This window comes from Arvicanthis niloticus, chromosome 8 (assembly GCF_011762505.2).
Source record: "Arvicanthis niloticus isolate mArvNil1 chromosome 8, mArvNil1.pat.X, whole genome shotgun sequence".
In the NCBI taxonomy this organism is placed as follows: Eukaryota; Metazoa; Chordata; class Mammalia; order Rodentia; family Muridae; genus Arvicanthis; species Arvicanthis niloticus.
The window spans coordinates 81,690,242-81,709,732 of NC_047665.1; the positions used below are offsets into that span (position 1 = coordinate 81,690,242).

The following is a 19,491-nucleotide window of genomic DNA, read 5'->3' on the forward strand; positions in this document are numbered from 1 at the left end:
AACCCACATTGCTGTTGGGGGAAAACTAGAGTGCAGTGTCTTCTCAGATGCACTTGTCAGTAGGTTTTTATTCTCCCCCCTCAGGGATCCCTGCAGATAAGGTTCTGGTATTTGTAACTGTTTCCTTCTTCATATACTGTCCTTCATCTTAGCTTCCTGAACATCCTAGCCGATTCTTTTGTTAAGTTTTTATACAATAGAGTTCACTCTTTATGATCTTTAATTCTAACCAATTGACAAATGCTTAGTCATGTGTCCACTGTTGCCTCATCTTATAAATGCTTAGTCATGTGTTTACTGTTGCAGCATCCTGGAAATGCTTAGTCATGTGTCCACTGTTGCCTCATCTTATAAATGCTTAGTCATGTGTTTACTGTTGAAGCATTCTGGAACTGCTTAGTCATGTGTCCACTGTTGCAGCATCTTAAATGCTTAGTCATGTGTTCACTGTTGCAGCATCTAATAAATGCTTAGTCATGTGCTCACTGTTGCAGCATTATACTCCAGAAATTCCATTATGTCATCCTTCCTGACATCTTTTGATTTTTTTTAAATTAAAGTAACTTATTTCATGGATAGTATATATGTTTATGCCAAACCAACAGAGAAAATGTCATGCTCACTTTTTCACAGTGGCTTTGGACATAGAAAGTGTGTAGATTAAGCAGGACTAAATTCATTGAATTTTGACACCTGAAATTAACAGGAAGGGACTTATCTAGGAAACCCTTGCTTTGTTTTCATTCTGGGCTGGAATGGTCAGTCACCTTCAGCATGAGTCCAAAATGGTTCTTTCCCTCCGAAGTAGCACCTCTCATTTAAAACAAGCGAGCGGAGTTAACCAAGGGAAGGCCGCTGCTTACATAGCCTGGAGCCTGCCACCATTAATACTGTGATTTCCCGCAGCACAGTAGCCTAGCTTTCAGACTGTGCCATGTGTTGCATTTTCTTTTCTACCTCTTTAAAAATATTTTTCATTCTTGCCTTTTTCTTGTATTTGTGAATTTATTCATTCAGTGAATTTTAGATATTTAGTTGTGATTATATGTATGACATTAAAGTATAGTGTTTACTCTTATTAGCTTGTTTCCTTAAACTAAACATAAAACTACAATGTTTATTTTGAATTATTATATTTATTGACTACATTTATTTATATTTGTATAATTTATACACTGACTATACATGCATTTCTTTCATGCTTTAATTTAAAATACAGTGTTTTTTTCCTTTTGTGAAACAAGGTCTTGCTGCAGCCCAGATGGGCCTCTCACTTGCTGTGCATTCAGAACTTACCTCAAACGCTCTGCTTTCAGCTCAGTGTCCTAAGTATTGGAATTATAGGCATCCGACTAGCACACTTAGCTCATGTGAATATTTTTCTTATTCATCGAGGAAAGAAAAATAAAACTAAATTGCTTTATTTCTAAGTATATAACTCAGTAGTCATGGGTTAGAAAAGATTTTCCTGTAATAGACAGATTCTTGGTAGTGTATATTTTGATGGGACTGAGCTGAAGTTAAACTGTACACATGAGAATTGAATTCACTCTTTTTTCCCCCATAAAACCATTCTTCATTTTCCTCGTCCTTCAACATCTCATTACACTGTGTACTTTTAAACCATGTTTATTTTTCTTTCAACATGTTAAAGCTGAAACTCCTAGCTTGAATATGTTTCTTATTGCCATGACAGTGGGATAAAGAAATCTCATCTCTTCTTTCCAGTGGCCTGTGGTAGGTCTGGGAGCCATGAAGTGGCTATTCCATTTACATTTAAAGTAGGATCATACTCCTTCTCTGCCCATGACCACAGCAGCTAAGGCTGTTTTCCTGCACCTCCTCAGGCTGCAGAGACAGGGCCTTGGAGAATGTAAGCAAGATGGAAGCTTATTGCAGAGTTTATACAGTTGGAATGCAAAAATAACTTGGTATATATTTGAATTGAATTGAATATATTTCATTTGAATTGAATATATTCTTTGTAACACATAAGAGCACATATTTTTGTCTTGGAATTCTGATACCAGAATTTGTAATGACATGCAAATAGTGTTTACAGGACCTGCTCACACAGAGTTGCATCAGGCCAAGGTTTCCTTCCAGTCAGGTTAAGTGTTAGGGATGATGTATTTGCAGATGAGATGTTTTACAGAATGAGAATGCGCCTTGACACATGATGCGTATTTAGTCATCACCATTGTCATGCCTCAGTACCTCCAAGATGAGTCTCACGGAAAAAGATGTCTCTCTAAGCTTTCGAGGCATGGGTAGTACACTCTTGGTATGATTACTCTGCTGTTAGCAGCTGTGAAGATGGTGAGCTTGTATGAACACGCTGACCACCCTCTCTCTCCTAAGTATGTTACAGCTCCATACTTGTTTCAGCCAAAGCTAAACTCATGGTGAGCCAAGCAGGGATGCCACCCAGCTCGGTTTTTGTTGTATAAACTTCTTGAGTGATTAAAAAGGATAGGGATCAACCATCAATTACAAAAAAAGGTGGGCTGTTACTCTGCGCTTCTGTCCCTTCCTGTTCCCCTCCGCCTTTCTGCCTCCCGTACCGGACCTCAGGCCTGCTCGCTGTCTTCTTCTTCCTTCATTCTTCCTGGAAGAGTGTTTGGTGCTGACGGAGTACAGAGGCCATATTGCCTTGTATATTGAAGAGCGTGTGTAACGCACATGTCCCCCTTTCTCTCTTGGTCTTTCCTTACAGATTCTGTGCACATTGAACTTCTCCCCTCTACAAATCCCAGACCTTCTCTTTCAAGTGTACAAAGCAATGTCTTAGAGAAAGGAGAGGAGGAATGTGTGTGTGTTGGGGGGTGGTCACTTCTTCCAGGACAGCTATTTCTTTACTCACATCTGTCTCAGGTATTATTAGATAGAGTTTTCCTGTTTTGATATTAATCATATTTGTGCTTAAGAAATCTTTGGGGGATCTGGAGAGATGGCTCAGTAATCAAGAATGCATACTGCTCCTACAGAGGACCTGAGTTTGACAGGCAGCACCCGTATCAAGTAGCTCAAGCCACCTGTTAACTCTAGCTGTAGGGGATCTGATGCTGTCTTTGGACTTAAAAGGTATCCTGTGCACCTTCCACCCCAATATATACACATAGTTAAAAATAAAAGTATTTTTTAAAAAATCAATTTTTGGTGCCTTGAGTTAGGAGCCAGTGGAATCAAATACAAACAGCATCTCGTCTGACTTCACCTGGGATGTGGTGAGCCACCGCTCTGGTTCTACACTCCGACGTCCCCCCAGGGAATTCTTCTGAGTGTGTGTACAGTGTATGTGAACACACGTTGTTCTTTCAAGACGCACCACAGCCACAGCATGTCAGCATTCTTCAGAGAAAGAGCTCTCCAGAGAAGAGGCATGGGAAGGATTGTGTTGAGATTATGAACGCTGACATGTTAGGAATGTACAGTGTGTCGCTGCAGCCTGCTGACCCTGGAGAGACAGTGGCATCACCAGGCCCGAAGACATTGTGCTGAGGAACTTCCTCTTGCATGGGGAGGGCATCTTTAGTCTGTTTAGATCTGCAGCCAATTTCAGGATAAGATCTAATGATACCGGAACCCAGAGTTCCACAGTTTAAATAGTCATGCTGTGCACAGCGCCCTCCACACTGACACAGACGATTAACCACTCAAGCTGGATTGAGTCTAATCCCATCTTGTTTGGCTCATCCCTTTTTGTGTGTGGGTTTTTTTTTTTCTTTTTTTCCCAAGATAAGGTTTCTCTGTGTATTCCTGGCTGTTCTGGAACTTGCTGTGTTTTCCAGGCTGGCCTTGAACTCTCAGAGATCCACTTCCTTTTCTGCTGAGATTTAATGCTAAGATTAAAGGTGTGTGCCACCACCCAGCTCCCTCCTTCCCTCCCTCCCTCCCTCCCCCCTCCCTCCCTCCCTCTCTCTGTCCCTCCTCTCTCTCCCTCCCTCCCTCCCTCCCTCCCTCCCTCCCTCCCTCCCTCCCTCCTTCTCCCCCTCCTTGCCTTCTTTCTTTCTTTTAAAGAAAGACATGGTGTTGTTCTGAATCCCAGGCTGGCCTAAAACTTACATGTCCTGTCCTCTCACATGTATCACTAGCTAAACTTAAACGTCATTTTTAAGGCTCTGTTAGATTATATTGACATTTAGTTTGGCTTTGATCACATTGGTAGGTACAGGCAGGACTTCCCTAGTTGTGCTATGGTGGGAACCTGTTTGAATGATTTATATTCTGCTGTGTTGTGCAGGAGGATGGTTCTGGACAATAGCGTTCTGCGTTTGCTCTTCCTCAATTTAAATTCCTGGAAAGTTGGCTAATACTCTGTGACATTATTGAAATGATGCTTTATACGGAACTATTTTTCTGTAGGGTGGTTTGCACTGAACAAGTGTAAGCAAGTATTCTGTTTTGAACAGTAAACATGCAGTTAATGTCCGTGGAAAAGCCTGTGTTGCTGCTTTATATTTAGGCTTGAGCCCCAGTGGGCCAGCACAGTCCCACAGTGCTGTGTGCTGACGTGATATTCTCGGCTTGAGTCCTGCTTAGGGGAAAGTTTTCTTTTGAGCAGAAGACAAAGTGAACAGAGTGCCAGAAAGCTAAATATAAATCCTCTGAGAGCCAGTCACACATAAACTAGGTTTTAGCAACAACATATTGTAGACTGAAATAATTTTAAAAGAAAAATCTCCTCCTGTTTTAGAGTAATTGGTATAAATCGTAGTTAATGTAATTTTCCATGAAAAGCTAAGCGTACTGATCTCTCCTGACTGGCCATGTAGGTAAATAAAGCCACTATTAAAGATAGGGCCCCTTCTCCCAGTATTGTAGCAGTTTTCTCATGAGTCAGTAGGTCCAGTCTCCTGTTTGCATGGCTTTAATGTCAAAGAAAGAGGAGAAGATGGAGGAAGATGCACAGTTGCCATTGAGATGCTGAGCGTGGTTCCTGTGGGCTGTGTCGTCACCCTTGGAGTTCGCGGCAGCCCTTAGAACGTTCAGCCAGAATGAGCCGACTGCAGAGCTAACAAGTGTGTGGGTCGAAGCTCCACAATTCAACACCTCTCTCATGGTTTAGGTCTGGGTTTGTCGCAGTGTTTTACGGTGTTGGCTGGTCTTGCTTGAGGCTCCAGAAGCATTTTATAGCCAGTTGCTCTAGGGCAGTAGAAGGAAGCATGGGTGTCCCCAGGCTGGGCAACAGACTTTCTGACTAACAACTGCAGATGGGGGCCTGGCCCCTCAAGGCTTCTTAGGCAGCACTGCGTGTAAAAACCTCCAGGCATGTTTGGCAAGACCTAAAGATGTGCGCATTCCGCGGGGTGAGGGGGCTGGACAGTGGTCCTTGCCTTTACCTGTTCTAGTTAGCATAGTGGCTTCACTCTGGCATTCCCGTCTGTGCACATTGCACTTTGCTCATACTTGCCCCTCTTGCCTCCCCTGCCCATACCTGTCCGCCCCCAACAATGTCCCCTCCTCCTGACATCCCCGTCTCCCGTCTCTCATATACATGAGAAAAATACAGTTTGTTCTCGCTTTACCCCCGTTCCCTCTTCTCCCCTCACTTTAGATTTCTTCCTCTCACAGTCCCCTTTCCAGTGTGTGTGTGTGTGTGTGTGTGTGTGTGTGTGTGTGTGTGTGTGTGTGTGTGTGTGTAGTTCCGAGTCTGGCTTAGGGAAATTGTATAGAGCTTGCCTGCCATCCTAGCCACAGACGCTGTCTGAGTCTCTAGCTCTCTCTACACTGAAGGAGGAAACTGCAGTTCTTGCCCACAGGTGCCTCAATTGTTCCCGATAAGGAAAGGGAAGGGGAAATGGAGAACACTGCAGCTCTGGGCGCTGGCCATGAGGAAGGGCGCGCGAGCGTCAGAGCGCCAGTGTTTCCTCTTGTGCCTTATCATCCTCATCTTGCCTGTTCCCTGCCCTCTCCAGTTCCTTGTTGTGAGTGGGAGGAAGCGGGTTGGAGATGACCTTGCCAACTGCACATCACACCGAGACCTTTTAAAAGCCACTTCCCTTGCCAACTTGTCTGATTTAGACTTCAGGGTCTGATTCATGTCTTCCTTTAGCATAAAATCTCCATTATGTGGATCTGCTGTTGCCTCTCTTATTTCTGGGTAGATTCCTGCATTGTTCCTTATAAGAAAATTAATGAAGTAAATCATTATTAATGAAGTAGGAATGGTAAGTCCAAATTCCTGGGCTTGATTCTTGACTGTGCTTGTTGCCAGTAGGCTCTGTCCCCTGCCTGGGAAGTACATGCAGTCGTCTTTACAGTCAAGGAGGGGAGGCTGAGTCCGTGCTGAGAATGCTGTTAGACAGCCCCAGTGATGCTCAGAGGTGCATCTCGGTAGAATCCAGCAGCACCGGGTGTATCCTTGCCCTGCTCCATCTGTCACAGTACTGGGTGGGGGTGGAGAACGGGGTTTGCTGGGTCTTTTCTCTACAATAAGCATCACTTGGCAGGCAGAATGATAGTTTCCTTTAGCAGAATAGTCAGCTGATCTACAAGAAGCAAACCATTGTAGTTGGTGCCTGTGAAAATCATGCTGTCTGTAAGTTTAGGTCTCATTTCTGGTCTGTCTTCTCTGCACATTACTGACTCCTCATATGCGACATCGTACACTCTGTAGCTCGTGGATTTTCATGTGACATTCCTTCCCCTGACTACTGTTGTTTTCCCAGGGAAAGCACAAATTTGCCTTATGGGTATGATGTCCAGAAGGGTGGGGTGCTGGTAATTCTTGGAGCTAGCTTCTTAACCAGAGGATATGACCACTCGGAAATGACCTGAGGTATTCTGACCCTCTCAGCTTCATTAACTTTGATCAGATTTACGGATGTCAGCTTTTCTCCTGCTTGCTCTCATTGTGCTACAAATAACCTGTGGTTGGTACATTGTAGGATGTCCTTGTGTTTGGACCATTTTAGCATTTGGGAAATAAGTCGCTAGATCACAGATAAGGGGTTTTCAGATGTTTATTCTCTCTTCCTAACTCCTAGTTTTCCAGGCAAGGTCTCACTCTGTAGCCCTAATCGGCCCTGAGTTTACTGTGTTTGCCAGTCTGTTCTCAAACTCTTGCTCTTCCAACCTTAACCTCCCTGATGCTGAGTCACAGGCCTGCGCCACCACTCCTGGTCCCTCGCTTCTTTCTTTTTATTATTTTAAATAATATTTTATTTTTTGAAAACTCCATGCATTTATACTATGTTTTGATTACATCTCCACCTCCTCCCAACACCCCATTGCCTCCACACTGTTTCCCTTGTAGCCTCCTGTCCTCCCTCTTTTTGCTGTTCTTGTTATTATAACTGAGTCACATTAGTGCCCTCCATATGCACATGAGTGAATGTGTGGCATCCACTGCGACAGAGCAACAACCTATCAGCATCTGCATCCCCAAAGAAAATCTGACTTCTTTTCTCTCAGAGACTTCAGCTGCCAGTACTTCTCTGAAAGCAGCGGGTCTTGGGCCCTCCCTCAACCACATTGGGAGTTTTTGACTGGCTTGATCTTTTTCTGGTTACAGGCACAATAGTAACCACAGATACCCTGAGTCGATGCATGCAATAACTCTGCCATATCCAGAAGTGAGCATTTCACATCTCTCCTCTCCATTCCTGTTTTGTTTTTCCCCTTCCCTTCTGCCTCTTTCTCCCGCCCCACTTGCTCCAGCCCAAAGGTTTTTACTTACTTATTATATGTTAAGTACACTGTAGCTGTCTTCAGACACCCCATAAGAGGGCATCAGATGTCATTATGGATGGTTGTGAGCCACCATCTGGTTGCTGGGAGTTGAACTCAGGACCTCTGGAAGAGCAGTCAGTGCTATTAACTGCTGAGCCGTCTCTCCAGCCCCATACCCTGTTTTTTGTTTGTTTTGTTTTCTTTCTTTTGTTTTGGTTTGGTTTTTCGAGACAGGGTTTCTCTGTGTAGTCCTGGCTGTCCTGGAACTCACTTTGTAGACCAGGCTGGCCTCGAACTCAGAAATCCGCCTGTTTCTGCCTCCCAAGTGCTGGGATTAAAGGCGTGCGCCACCACCGCCTGGCTTGTTTTCTTTTTAAACATTCATTCCACATCATTTTGCAAAGTTCTCTCAGCTTTGGATGGTGGGAAATTGATATGGATGATGCTTGCAAGCTGAACACTCTTCATTACTTACACTCCGCACTTGGACCAGTTTTATGAGTCTATGTGTTAACAGTTCTGCACCTCAAAAAGAGCTTCTCTGTTCAAGGTTGAGAGAACAGATCTGTGGGTGAAAACATAAATCTTCAGAAGGTGGTTTGACAACAGAGGTGTTTAGCAGAGCAACGGTTGTAGGATTCCCCAAGCCGTAAGCGTTTGACCACCTTCCTAGTTCTGGGTGTGAAATACCTCCTGTGGGTCAGGTTACCCCCTCACATCACACCATTATTGTACCATATGTTGCCGGCAGGTCAGTGTGGTAAGCATGCAGTATCCAGCACTGGGTAAGGCCATTGATATTTTTTCTTGTTAGCAGTCTACATAGCATCTTCTGGCAACAGTGTAAGCTAGTTTCCTGTTCAGTTTGAGTTGATTTCTCTATATCCTGTATCTAAAGTCAATAATATCTTTATCAGTGGACTTATATTAGGTTAGTGGACAACCAAGAGCAGTGGCAGTGGCCTGTCCTGGTCTTAGTGCCTCTGAGGGAGGCCTTTATGACCAACAACTCACAGGGATGTCTTTACCAGATCCTAGTGGCAAGTGTGTGGAGGCATTCTCTTGATTAATGATTGATTGATGAGGGAGGGCCCAGCCCATTGTGGGTGGTGCCTCTCCTGCCCAGGTGGTCCTGAGGCATATCAGAAAGCAAACTGAGGAAGCCATGAGGAACAAGCCAGTAAACACCATTCCTCCATGGCTTCTGCTTCCGGTCCTGCCTGCAGGTTCCTGCCTTGACTTCCCTCAGTAGTGCAGTGTGGAGAGTTGTAAGATGAAATCAGTCCTTTTCTCCCCAAGTTGCTTTCAGTCCTGGTGTGTTACCAGCAATAGAAACACAACCTAAGACACTAAGTGCTACTAAGTGCTACTTAAAAATAAAATAGAGGCTAGAGAGATGATTTGGTCAATAGAGCGCTTGCTTTGAAAGCATTGAATGCCTTAGTTAGGTCTCTAGAGTCCTGTCAGAAAGTAGGTGTGGTGGCACATATCAGTTATTCATCGCCGGGGAGGCAGAGAGCTGGTAGATCATTGAGGGTCACTGCCACACATTCTGTCCTAATCTGGGATTCCAGACCAGTGGGAGACCGTCTCAAACAACGTGCCTGTGAAGCCTACCCAGGGTAGCTGTAGCAGAGAGGCTATGCCGAGGCTCACTAGGATACACAGAAAAGTCACTCTGTTCAAAGCTTGCTGGGTCTGAGTGCTGTCCTTTGTCGTCTTGGGTAGTAATGATGGGTGGTTATTTCCACTTTCAAAATTTTTCCTTAAATTCTTTGCGATTATGAGAAACAGGAAAGCATCGACTACTGTTTGTCTAAGACACTGTTGAGGATGTATTTTCACAGCTCCTGTGTTTTGTGATGGACATGCACGTATACATGGAAGGAAACGTGGCCTCCACCCAGTGTTTCTTGCTGCTATAAGGCTGTTGATTTTACTTTTGTTTTTTCTTTCAGGCTGCATGATAGAGGCAGTGAATCTTAAATCCAGCAACCGAAACCCAGTGGTACATGAATTTGAAAGTAAGTACGAGGAAACATGGAGAGGGATGGGGCCCTCTAGTGGACATTAGGTAGCTCTGCAGCCAACACAGCACCTGTTCTACTGTGATTATTGTATTGATATATTTATATATTTGTGGGTTTTGTTGTTGTTGTTGTTTTGTTTTGTTTTTTTTTTGAGACAGAATCTCACTGTGTAGCCCTGGCTGCTGTGGAATTCACTATAGAGACCAGGCTAGAACTCACAGAGATCTGCCTGTTTCTGCCTTCCAAGTGCTAGGATTAAAAGTGTACACCACCACACCCAGTCTATTATCATCCAAAAACTATTTATTTGTCACTGTGTGTCTGTGTATGTGTCAGGAAGATGCTGCAGAGGCCTGGATCTCTAGGAGATGAAGTTATAGAGAGTTGTGTGCTGGAAACTGAACTGCTCTCTGCAAGAGCAGTAAGGGCTCTTAACCATTAAGCCATCCCTCCAGCCCCCATTCCCCTGTGTGTAACAGCCGAGAATGTTGAGGATGCTATTGTGTATGGGCAGACCAGCAGCACTCTGTACTGCCATCTGTTTCTTGCCTATCCTTGTACCTACACAAGAAAGAAATCTCACAGAATAGATGGGGATGTCTAAAGGGAAGGTGAGTTCCCTACAGGGAAACACTTACGAATGTTTTTATTGTTTTTTTGGCAGAAGCTCATCTTGGAAAGTTTAGGCTTATAATCTTTCTCCCATTGCTCTCCAGGTGTGGAATTGTCTTGCATCATTACAGATTCACAGACAAATGACCCTAGGATTGAATGGAAGAAAATCCAAGATGGCCAAACTACATATGTGTATTTTGACAACAAGATTCAAGGTATGAACCCACTGTCCTCAGACGTCTATCTGTCCATAGGTCGTGAAATTTATTTATAGTAATATTTTCCCCAGACTACTAACCTGCTCCTGTGGCTAGGACTGTTCTGACTTTCTGAGTTTATCGTTGGAGAAAATTTCAATTTCAGCATTGATATTTTGAGCCTGCCTGTACCTGTACAATGCAGCTTCAACAAATCCCAGATCCTTAGTAAAAACTTGGATCTCTGCACAGATCACCTGAGAAATCACAGCAAACCATTTCCTTGTTTGTTATGGCAAACCATGCTGTTATGGCCCATGGCAGACATACTGTGAGTGGGTGCCCAAAGGGATTGTCACAGCAGTGTGGGGGCAGAGGATTGCGCTCCACTGTGTCCAGTGTTGGTCTGGGGCCTTCCTACACCGACCTGTGACAGGTCAACCCTGGGGACAGTGCTAATGTAAGCTACCATGGAATGGCGAGGAGGAGGAGGAGGAGACTGAGAGCCAGGCATCAGTACAGGAGGCTGCAGAGTGCTCAGGCAGTCTACAAGAGAGCAAGTGCTGCATGGTGAGAGACGTAGTGGCAGGCAAGAATGCTACATATGGACACAGAAACCAGGGCGAGCTCAGCTGCTGAGAAGAGCTGTAGCCAGGGCCTGGCTGAGGGAGATGAGGAAGATGGGAGGTACATGGGGTGTCAGGCACAGCTGTCCGGACAGCAGACAGTACCCATCAGAGGTGCTAGGAGAAGTTATAGAGACCGGAGGTGATCACAGCTGCGAGCAGGACCAGATCAGATTTCCTTTGCAGTGTGGTTGGTGGGCTTGCTCACAGTGGGTGAGCTGAGGTATCCCATAGGAAGTGCAAGGGGAGAAGTGCTAGGATCGGCTGTACTGGGGGATGTGGTGCTGGGGCTGTGAGAGGCAGAGTAGGATGTTACTTTCCATCTGGCAACAAGGGAAGGAGTAAACAGGAGGGCCAGTGCAGATACATTCAGTTTTAGCCAAGTTGTGGGCTTTGTGATCTGAGTTCTGCAGGTCTTCAGGAGTTGTATGCACTTAAAAATAGTTTGTTGGCTACGGCTGTAGCTCGGTGGTACATTGCTTACCCAGCATTCTTGAAACCCTGAGTTCAGTTTTCTAGGACTGAGGGGGAAAAACAAGGTCAAACCCCAACAACTTCAAGGACTCTATGTATAGCTCAGTGGTAGCGCCCTCAGAGCTCACAACTCCAGGGGATCTGACACCTCCTCCTGGCCTTCACAGGCCATGAATGCATGCATGTGGGTGTAGACAAAACACTCCTACACCAAGAATATAAATAAGTCTTAAAAAAACAACCTACTTATTAAAACTCTTAAAAACCTAATGATTTTTTTTTGGGGGGGGGGGGCTGGGGTTAGAGCGATGATAGAGTTGTTACTGCTGCAGAGGATTGAGCTCAGGTCCTGGTTCCCACTCCCAGCAGCTGTAGCCCAGCTCCTCTGGAGTCTGCAGGTGCTGCGCTCAAACGTGAACACACCCACACTCAGTACATATAACAACAAGCAATACACATGAATCTTTAAGAAAACTCGTATGTCCCTAGTGTAGGGGGTGGAGTGGTCAAAGTGATGGACCACTGATCTGGTACACACGAGACCCTGAGTTATCACTCCCATCACCAGCGATAACAACTTTCTCTTTGTGGACATCAGAGGTTTTACCATAAAGGACATGTACCACAAAGAAGCAGAAGGGTGGGGGCAGGACTGGTGCTGTGCCCAAGGCACCTGTTACACCTGTCACTTCTGTTACTCCTGTTACACCTGTCCCTCTTGAAGTGTAAATTCAGGTTCTGCACTCACATAGGTATGGAAACACCCTGTCAATCCCAGAACCTCTCTGTAGCCAGAGTGGAAGCCCATGCAATGAACAGTCAGGGCCCTCCCCTCTTCTCTTAGCAGCCTTTATCCACACACCTCTCTAGCTTTGCGTTCTTTGACTTAGCACAGGACTTTAAGGAGAGATGGGTTCTCTTCTGTGGTGGGGTCACTGTTCTCTGTGTGGGTGCTGCTTTGAGTACGCATCAGGTGATGAGTACAGATGGGCTGCTTTTACACTGGCTGTCATCAGTATTCTGTACTTGTCTCTGTGTGACAACCAAGTAAACAACTACTGGGCCTCGAGGTAGCTGCATGGAGTTTTTGGAAAGCTGCATAGCTTTCCAAAGTGGTGTCACCATTTTTTTTAAAAATTATGTATTTATTTTGTCTGCATATGTCTGTGCACTCCATCTGTATGCTGGGTGTGCAGAGGTCAGAAGAGGGCATTAGCTCCTGGGGAATTGGAGCTAGGGATGGTTGTGAGCCACCATACCTACCGTTGCTTGGAACCAAATCTGGATCCTGTGCAAAAGTAGTAACTATCCTTAACCCCCGAGCCGCTTGCCCAGCCCTGGCTTCTGCATTTTACACTTGCACTTCAGTGCTTCCCCCATAGCCACACCCACACTTGACCTTTATCTTAAGAGTCTTAGAGAGTATAAGATATCCGAGTGGAGTTTCATCTCTTCATGTGCAAAGTGGGCAGTGTAGATTTTCTTGGGAGAAACACCTGATCCAACTGTTAGGTTCATTTAAAAAATGTGTGTGCTGGGCAGTGGTGGTGCACACCTTTAATCCCAGCACTTGGGAAGCAGAGGCAGGTGGATTTCTAAGTTCGAGGCCAGCCTGGTCTACAGAGTGAGTTCCAGGACAGCCAGAGCTATACAGAGAAACCCTGTCTCGGGGGGAAAAAAAAAGGTGTGCATTTCCATGGAGTTGTAGGTTTATATATTGCAGAGGTGAGTCCTTTTCTGACATGGCTTGGAGGGTTCCCCCCACTGTGTAGATTGCCTTCTCAGTTGCTTACATCCTTTAAAGCACAGCTGTTGTTAACTTGATGGAATCTAGTATAACCCCACATTTTTGTGCTTGTGTCTCTGTTGTTGTATCTAAGAATCTGTTACAGAAGCCAAGGTCATGAAAATTATGCCTTCTGGAGAGATGGCTCAGTGGTTAGAGCACTGGCTGCTCTTGCAGAGGACCTGGGTTTGATTCCACACACACCAGGCACATATCTGCTGTAAAGACATACATGCAGACAAAACACTCATCCACATAAAGTAAATAAATCTAAAATATTCAGGCCCTTTTTCCTTAAGACTTTTTTACTTTTTCAGACTGCAGTTTGCTAATGTTACCCAGGCTGGCCCTGAGTTTATTGTGTTGCCTAGGCTAACCTCAAACTCAATTCTTGTAAGCTTATAGTATTGCAAATACATGTCCAGCTCTTGTTCAACTCTTAGTGGGTGTTTGTTGACTAAGGAGGCAGCCAGGGGTCAGCTTTCTTCTATTTATTTAATTTTTAAATTATTTATGTTATGTATGTGAGTACACTGTCACTGTCTTCAGACACACCAGAAGAGGGCATGGGATCCCATTACAGATGGTTGTGAGCCACCATATGATTGCTGGGAATTGAACTCAGGACGTCTGGAAGAGCAGACAGTGCTCTTAACCACTGAGCCATTTCTCCAGCCCCAGCTTTCTTCCTTTTTATGTGGATAGCCACACCATCCTTTGTGGACTTTGTTTGTCGGTGTTTATTTGGTTTTCCTTTAATTGTCATTGAACTTTTCCTTTGATTATTTATCTCCTCCTGGGGATAATAAGGAGAAACGGGGTTCCTGGCTTTACCTTAAACACCAGCTACTAGTTCTGATGCTCAGGTTGCACATGGGGAGAAGTCAGCTTCCTGGTCCTCATGAAGATCACATCTTTCACACAGGAACAGGACAGAGCACTGTGCAGTCTTCTTGCTGTGCCATGAAGTCCAGCCCCACACTGTCTTCTAGTGTCCAGTATCTTGTGTCTTCTTGTTTATAGGAGACCTGGCAGGTCGCACAGATGTGTTTGGAAAAACTTCTCTGAGGATCTGGAATGTGACACGGTCGGACTCAGCCATCTATCGCTGTGAGGTTGTTGCTCTAAATGACCGAAAAGAAGTTGATGAGATTACCATTGAGTTAATTGTGCAAGGTAGGCCCCATTAGTGTGCAGCATCTCCACTGGCCAGGCCTCATGAGTGAGTCCTTAGCTCTAGAATAAGAGTCTAGCTCATATTTTGATTCCTTCCTCCAGAGCTGGGTTCCTGGGGTTATCTGCAGTTTGGGAGGGGAGCCAGTGGTGTGGGAAGATGAGAATACAGGAACACCTGCTGTGTTCCTCACCGGCCTTAGGGACCTGCCTTCTCTGCTAACTCCTCAAGGTGGAAGAACTGGAGACTGTGCGATTGGACCCATGGGCTGGAATGAACTCAGAGAGTGAGCAGGGTGCAGGCAGCAGGCAGTCAGTGGATGGGCTGTGGTCTTCAGAGCTGGTTTATTACACTAGGTTTTGGTATGACGGGCTTGTGCTGAGATTTTAAACACTAACCTGTATTTTGCCTGCAGTGAAGCCAGTGACCCCTGTCTGTAGAGTACCAACAGCTGTGCCTGTAGGCAAGTCAGCAACACTGCAATGCCAAGAGAGCGAGGGCTATCCACGGCCTCACTACAGCTGGTACCGCAACGATGTGCCACTGCCTACAGACTCCAGAGCCAATCCCAGGTTCCAGAATTCCTCTTTCCACGTGAACTCGGAGACAGGCACTCTGGTAAGATCTCTTCCAAGGTGAGGAAGCAGATGCATTTGTTGGGACCTAGGATGCCTGTGAGGAGAGCCAGAGAGGCTCCTTTGCAAGGTAGAGGCAAAACCTAGAACATCAGAAACGCTATAGGAAAGGTGGCTTTGGCTTTTCTACAAACAAGTTCTAAGTGGTAAAACAAAACAGAAACCTGTACATCTAGATGAGACCAAGGGGCCGGTAAACAAGTGGGTTGTTTGAATCCTGCTTTGAATAATCAACAGAACATAGATGTCATGTGAAGGAAATGTGCTTACTGGGCAGATACTAAGCCATTTTCAACAGAATTGTGATTATATCATACAGAGATACATATGTATGGATTAAACATGCCTTCAATTTGCTTCAGAATAACCTTCTGGTGCCTGGTGGTGGCTGGCAGCCGGTGCCTTTAATCCCAGCACTCAAGGAGGCAGGTGATTTCTGAGTTCGAGGCCATCCTGGTCTACAGAGTGAGTTCCAGGACAGCCAAGGCTACACAGAGAAACTCTGTCTCAAAAAACAAAAAAACAAAAAAACACAAAAAACAAAACAAAAACAAAAACAAAAAAAAGAGAATAACCTACTGGGAGTTAGGAGGTCACATGGGAGAGAAAAGAAAATGAAACAGCATGACTTGGCCATGTGCAAAGGATGTGCTGGCTTTGAGGCACTTCGGCAGGAAGACCCAACTTTAAGCGTGATCAGGTGAATCGGTATAGAGTATTGGCATTTGTCTAAGGAGAGCTGCCAGGATCCCTTTGGCTTCAGAGGGACAGTGAAGCGGCTGCTCCTGGTTACTGCCTAGCTTTGCTCTCTCCACATCCTGGACGGAATTCCTTGTTAAGCTCTTGTTAAGCAGGGCGGCAAAATGCTGAGGAGAGTAGAGCCTGGGAGGCTGCTGCGGGCGAGCGGACGACTTTGCGGCTTCATTGGGGGCCTCGGGTGTTAGTCTTGGTGTCTGCCACCCAGCTTGTCCTGTGGAGTAATACTTATCATTTCTAAAACAGGTTTTCAATGCTGTCCACAAGGACGACTCTGGGCAGTACTACTGCATTGCCTCCAATGACGCGGGTGCAGCCAGGTGTGCGGGGCAGGACATGGAAGTCTGTGAGTCACTTGAAACAATTACACTGAAGGCTGGGAAATGACTAGAGCATTTAAGATGAATGGCAGTGTAGCTAACCACTCTGCCTTGAGTCAGTTTTCCTCTGGAGCTGACAGGGGACTCATCAAATCCACTGGGAGCCTGATGGGAGCATGAAAGAGCATGAGGTCTAAACGAGAAGATCCTCAAACCAGTTTCCTGGGGGCTTGGGTGTTGGTAACATGTCGTCATGGAACTTGCACCAGGTGTAATAGTTTTTTTGGTAAATGTTAGAAATGTCAAAACCAGTTGTGTAGGGAGCGCTGATGGGCCTCTGGGAATCTAGCCAGTTAGAGTAGCTATTATTTGCAGGAAACTCAAAAGCTTCATGCTTTTCTCCAGTGATGTTATTGTTAGGTAGCGAGCACAGGAGGAGGTGTTGGAAGTGGGTAGGGTAAGCTGAGCCACTGGGGGACTTTCCTCCGTTCTCAGTTGTGGCTACTCCCCAGAGCAGTGTTTCCCTAGACTGTTGGAGGACTGTTGCATACACCGGCCAGGGATCACCTGAACTTGCCACAAGTGTCCGTGACCTGTAGCATTCTAATGCATCTATGGTGGAATTTGGGGAATTACTTTAATTCACTGCTGTAGGAAGGTTCCCAGCATTCTTCAAGCATCTTATTTGCATAGAGGGGGAAGACCACTAGAGCCTCTGCCTGGAAGACATCAAGGGTTATCCAGGGGCCAAGGACAGGCAGCCACTGAAGTGGAAGGTCAAGTTTGCATTGAACGGTTTTTACGGCTAAGATTTGAAGCTTTCTTTTCCTCAAGTCATCTCCGGCAAAGGCAGGCTGTATAAATTAGGGAGGTTACTTTCCTTAGGGCTTCTGGCTCTTGATGCTATATAAATATAGCCATTTCTCCATGAATAATATAAGATTTTAAGGCCTTTTATACACTGGTAAGCATCTCTCAGTGGCTTTGAGTATAGCTGCATTTGAACCATCCACATCCCAGTATGCTTTATGGTATCAGGGGTTATGGTAGCTTGTATTTTCTTTTCCAGAGAGATGTTAATGGGCTAGTTTCAGTTTCCTTTTCTGGCTAGAGTAGGCATGACTAGACAGGGGCAAATGGCTCAGCATAGGAGTTGGAAAGGTAAGCTAACAGGGTCAAGGTCTTTTGATGGACTACACCATCTCTGTCTACAACTTTTTTCTGCAGATGATTTGAACATTGCTGGGATTATTGGGGGAGTCCTGGTTGTCCTTATTGTTCTTGCTGTGATCACGATGGGCATCTGCTGTGCATATAGACGAGGCTGCTTCATCAGTAGTAAACAAGATGGAGAAAGGTACATGTGCCTTGTTTGAACTTCAGACTTGTATTAATGGCGTAGCTGCACTACTGAGCTGTCCTCTTGTGTTCACAGTTATAAAAGCCCAGGGAAGCATGATGGAGTTAACTACATCCGGACAAGTGAGGAGGTAAGAGCAGAAACCCTAGTGTTTCTGGTGTGTCCTGCCAGGAGAATTACCTTCTGTTTGGAGACCCAGTGGCTCTCAGGGTCCTGGGAGTTACCGTCTGCTCCCTGAGCTCCTTGCTAACTCCTTCCTCACCCGCTCATGCGTGCTAATGGAGGTTACTGCTGAAGACTGAAGACTTAGTTCATCTCTCAGGTTTCATTTTTAGAGGACAAGATTAGCTTACATTTGATTTGACCAATGTATGTCAAACACCACCCAACAAAGCCCCTGAATTGATTCTTTGTGCTGCCTTTGCAGGGTGACTTCAGACACAAATCTTCCTTTGTTATCTGAGACCTGTCGGCTGGGAGAGCACATGCAAGTACCTCTATTGGAAACTGGTCGGGGGCTGCTGTGAGCCAAGCACCCGGGCAAAGCTAGATGAGAAGCTTTTGGTTTTGGCCAAACTTGATGATTCCTTCCTTCCTCTTTAACAAGCCACAAGAATAAAAGAAATCCTCCTGCAGATGGGCCTAGACACCTAGACTGTTGCTGGCCTGACCACCTTATGGGGATTGGGTGATCTTCAGGGCCTTTCTAGTCTCAGTGCTCCGTGCAGGGCAATTTGGACTGGTTTTGCCCCAGGCTGTTTAGCTGCCAGGACAACACTGGCTGAGAGGATGAGGCGCTGGGCTGCAGCAGCAGTGTTGCCTGATGCCTGTGACAGTGCCCCAGGAAGGTTTGCAGGCAGTGCCTTGCTCCCTGGACCCTGACCCACCATGTTGCCTCTGTTGATTGGCCAGTATTGTCATTTCCATCCTGGAGAGTTTGTTTGGATCAACATTTTATAAAAACCCAAATCAGAAAGGTGAAATTGTTTGCTTGGAAGAGGGAACGCTCCTTCCCAAGAGTTAGGAGAACCTCTGTCCTAAGCTAAGTCTGAAATGGTACTGAAGTCTTCTTTTCTATTGGTCCTACTTATTTTATAAAAATTTTAACATTCTAAACTTTTGCTAAAGATGTATTTTGATTATTGAAAATTTCTATATAAACTGTAAATATATTGCCATACAGTGTTTCAAAACTTATTTTTTTAAGAGTTCAACCTAAGGTAGAAGGCTCAGGCTGCTAGTGTCCAATTGGAAAATAGCAGTAATAAAGTCTTTTAAGGAATTTTCTTAAGGAGGCTGGCTGAATATTCCTTTGTTCAAAAGAAGTTTTAGCATTTTTCATAAGAAAACTTACTGTGTCTGACCACTGTTGCTTAGGAAACCATTAAAGAATTCCAATCTAGTCATGTTTGTATCTTTTTTTAATAAGAAACTCTGAGAACTCCTGGGCTAGTTTTGAATGGCCTCATCCTGAAATCTTAAGATTTCCTACTCCCAGAGAGGACCTGTGCAGTCCCAGTTGAGTGGTCCCAAGGTTAGCTAAGTCACTTCTCATGGTTACTAATTTGTGTGAGATGGAATGTCCACTTACACCTGCACAGCTCTGTACCTGACCAAAATGGCCACTGGTAGTATTCTGGGCTGGTCTTAGGCAGGAAGCTGAGGAAGGCCGGTGGCTGGTGGTTCCTAGTCCTTGAGTGCCTGTGACAGAACCCCAGTCTGTTTTGGGTAGCTGATAAGACATAGCCAGTGCACTTGCTTGTAAAAATCATTTAAAATATTTGTTTAGTTGATAAGTGTATCCGAGTCCAAAGACAATTTTGAAACTGAACATGTCAACTACA

The 19,491-nt window shown here is 45.2% G+C and overlaps 1 protein-coding gene across 1 annotated transcript in view; it reads left to right on the forward strand.

Moving 5' to 3' along the window:
* The window catches only part of Jam3 (junctional adhesion molecule 3), a 59,209-nt gene extending 40,160 nt beyond the window's left edge, over positions 1-19,049 (forward strand). The window contains exons 2-9 of the mRNA XM_034510944.2: positions 9,633-9,698; positions 10,421-10,534; positions 14,426-14,578; positions 14,992-15,194; positions 16,214-16,313; positions 17,515-17,644; positions 17,723-17,777; positions 18,075-19,049. Of these exons, the coding sequence (XP_034366835.1) occupies positions 9,633-9,698; positions 10,421-10,534; positions 14,426-14,578; positions 14,992-15,194; positions 16,214-16,313; positions 17,515-17,644; positions 17,723-17,777; positions 18,075-18,110 (857 nt within the window). The 3' untranslated portion in view covers positions 18,111-19,049. The remainder of the gene's footprint in view (positions 1-9,632; positions 9,699-10,420; positions 10,535-14,425; positions 14,579-14,991; positions 15,195-16,213; positions 16,314-17,514; positions 17,645-17,722; positions 17,778-18,074) is intronic.
* The last annotated feature ends 442 nt before the right edge of the window (positions 19,050-19,491 follow it).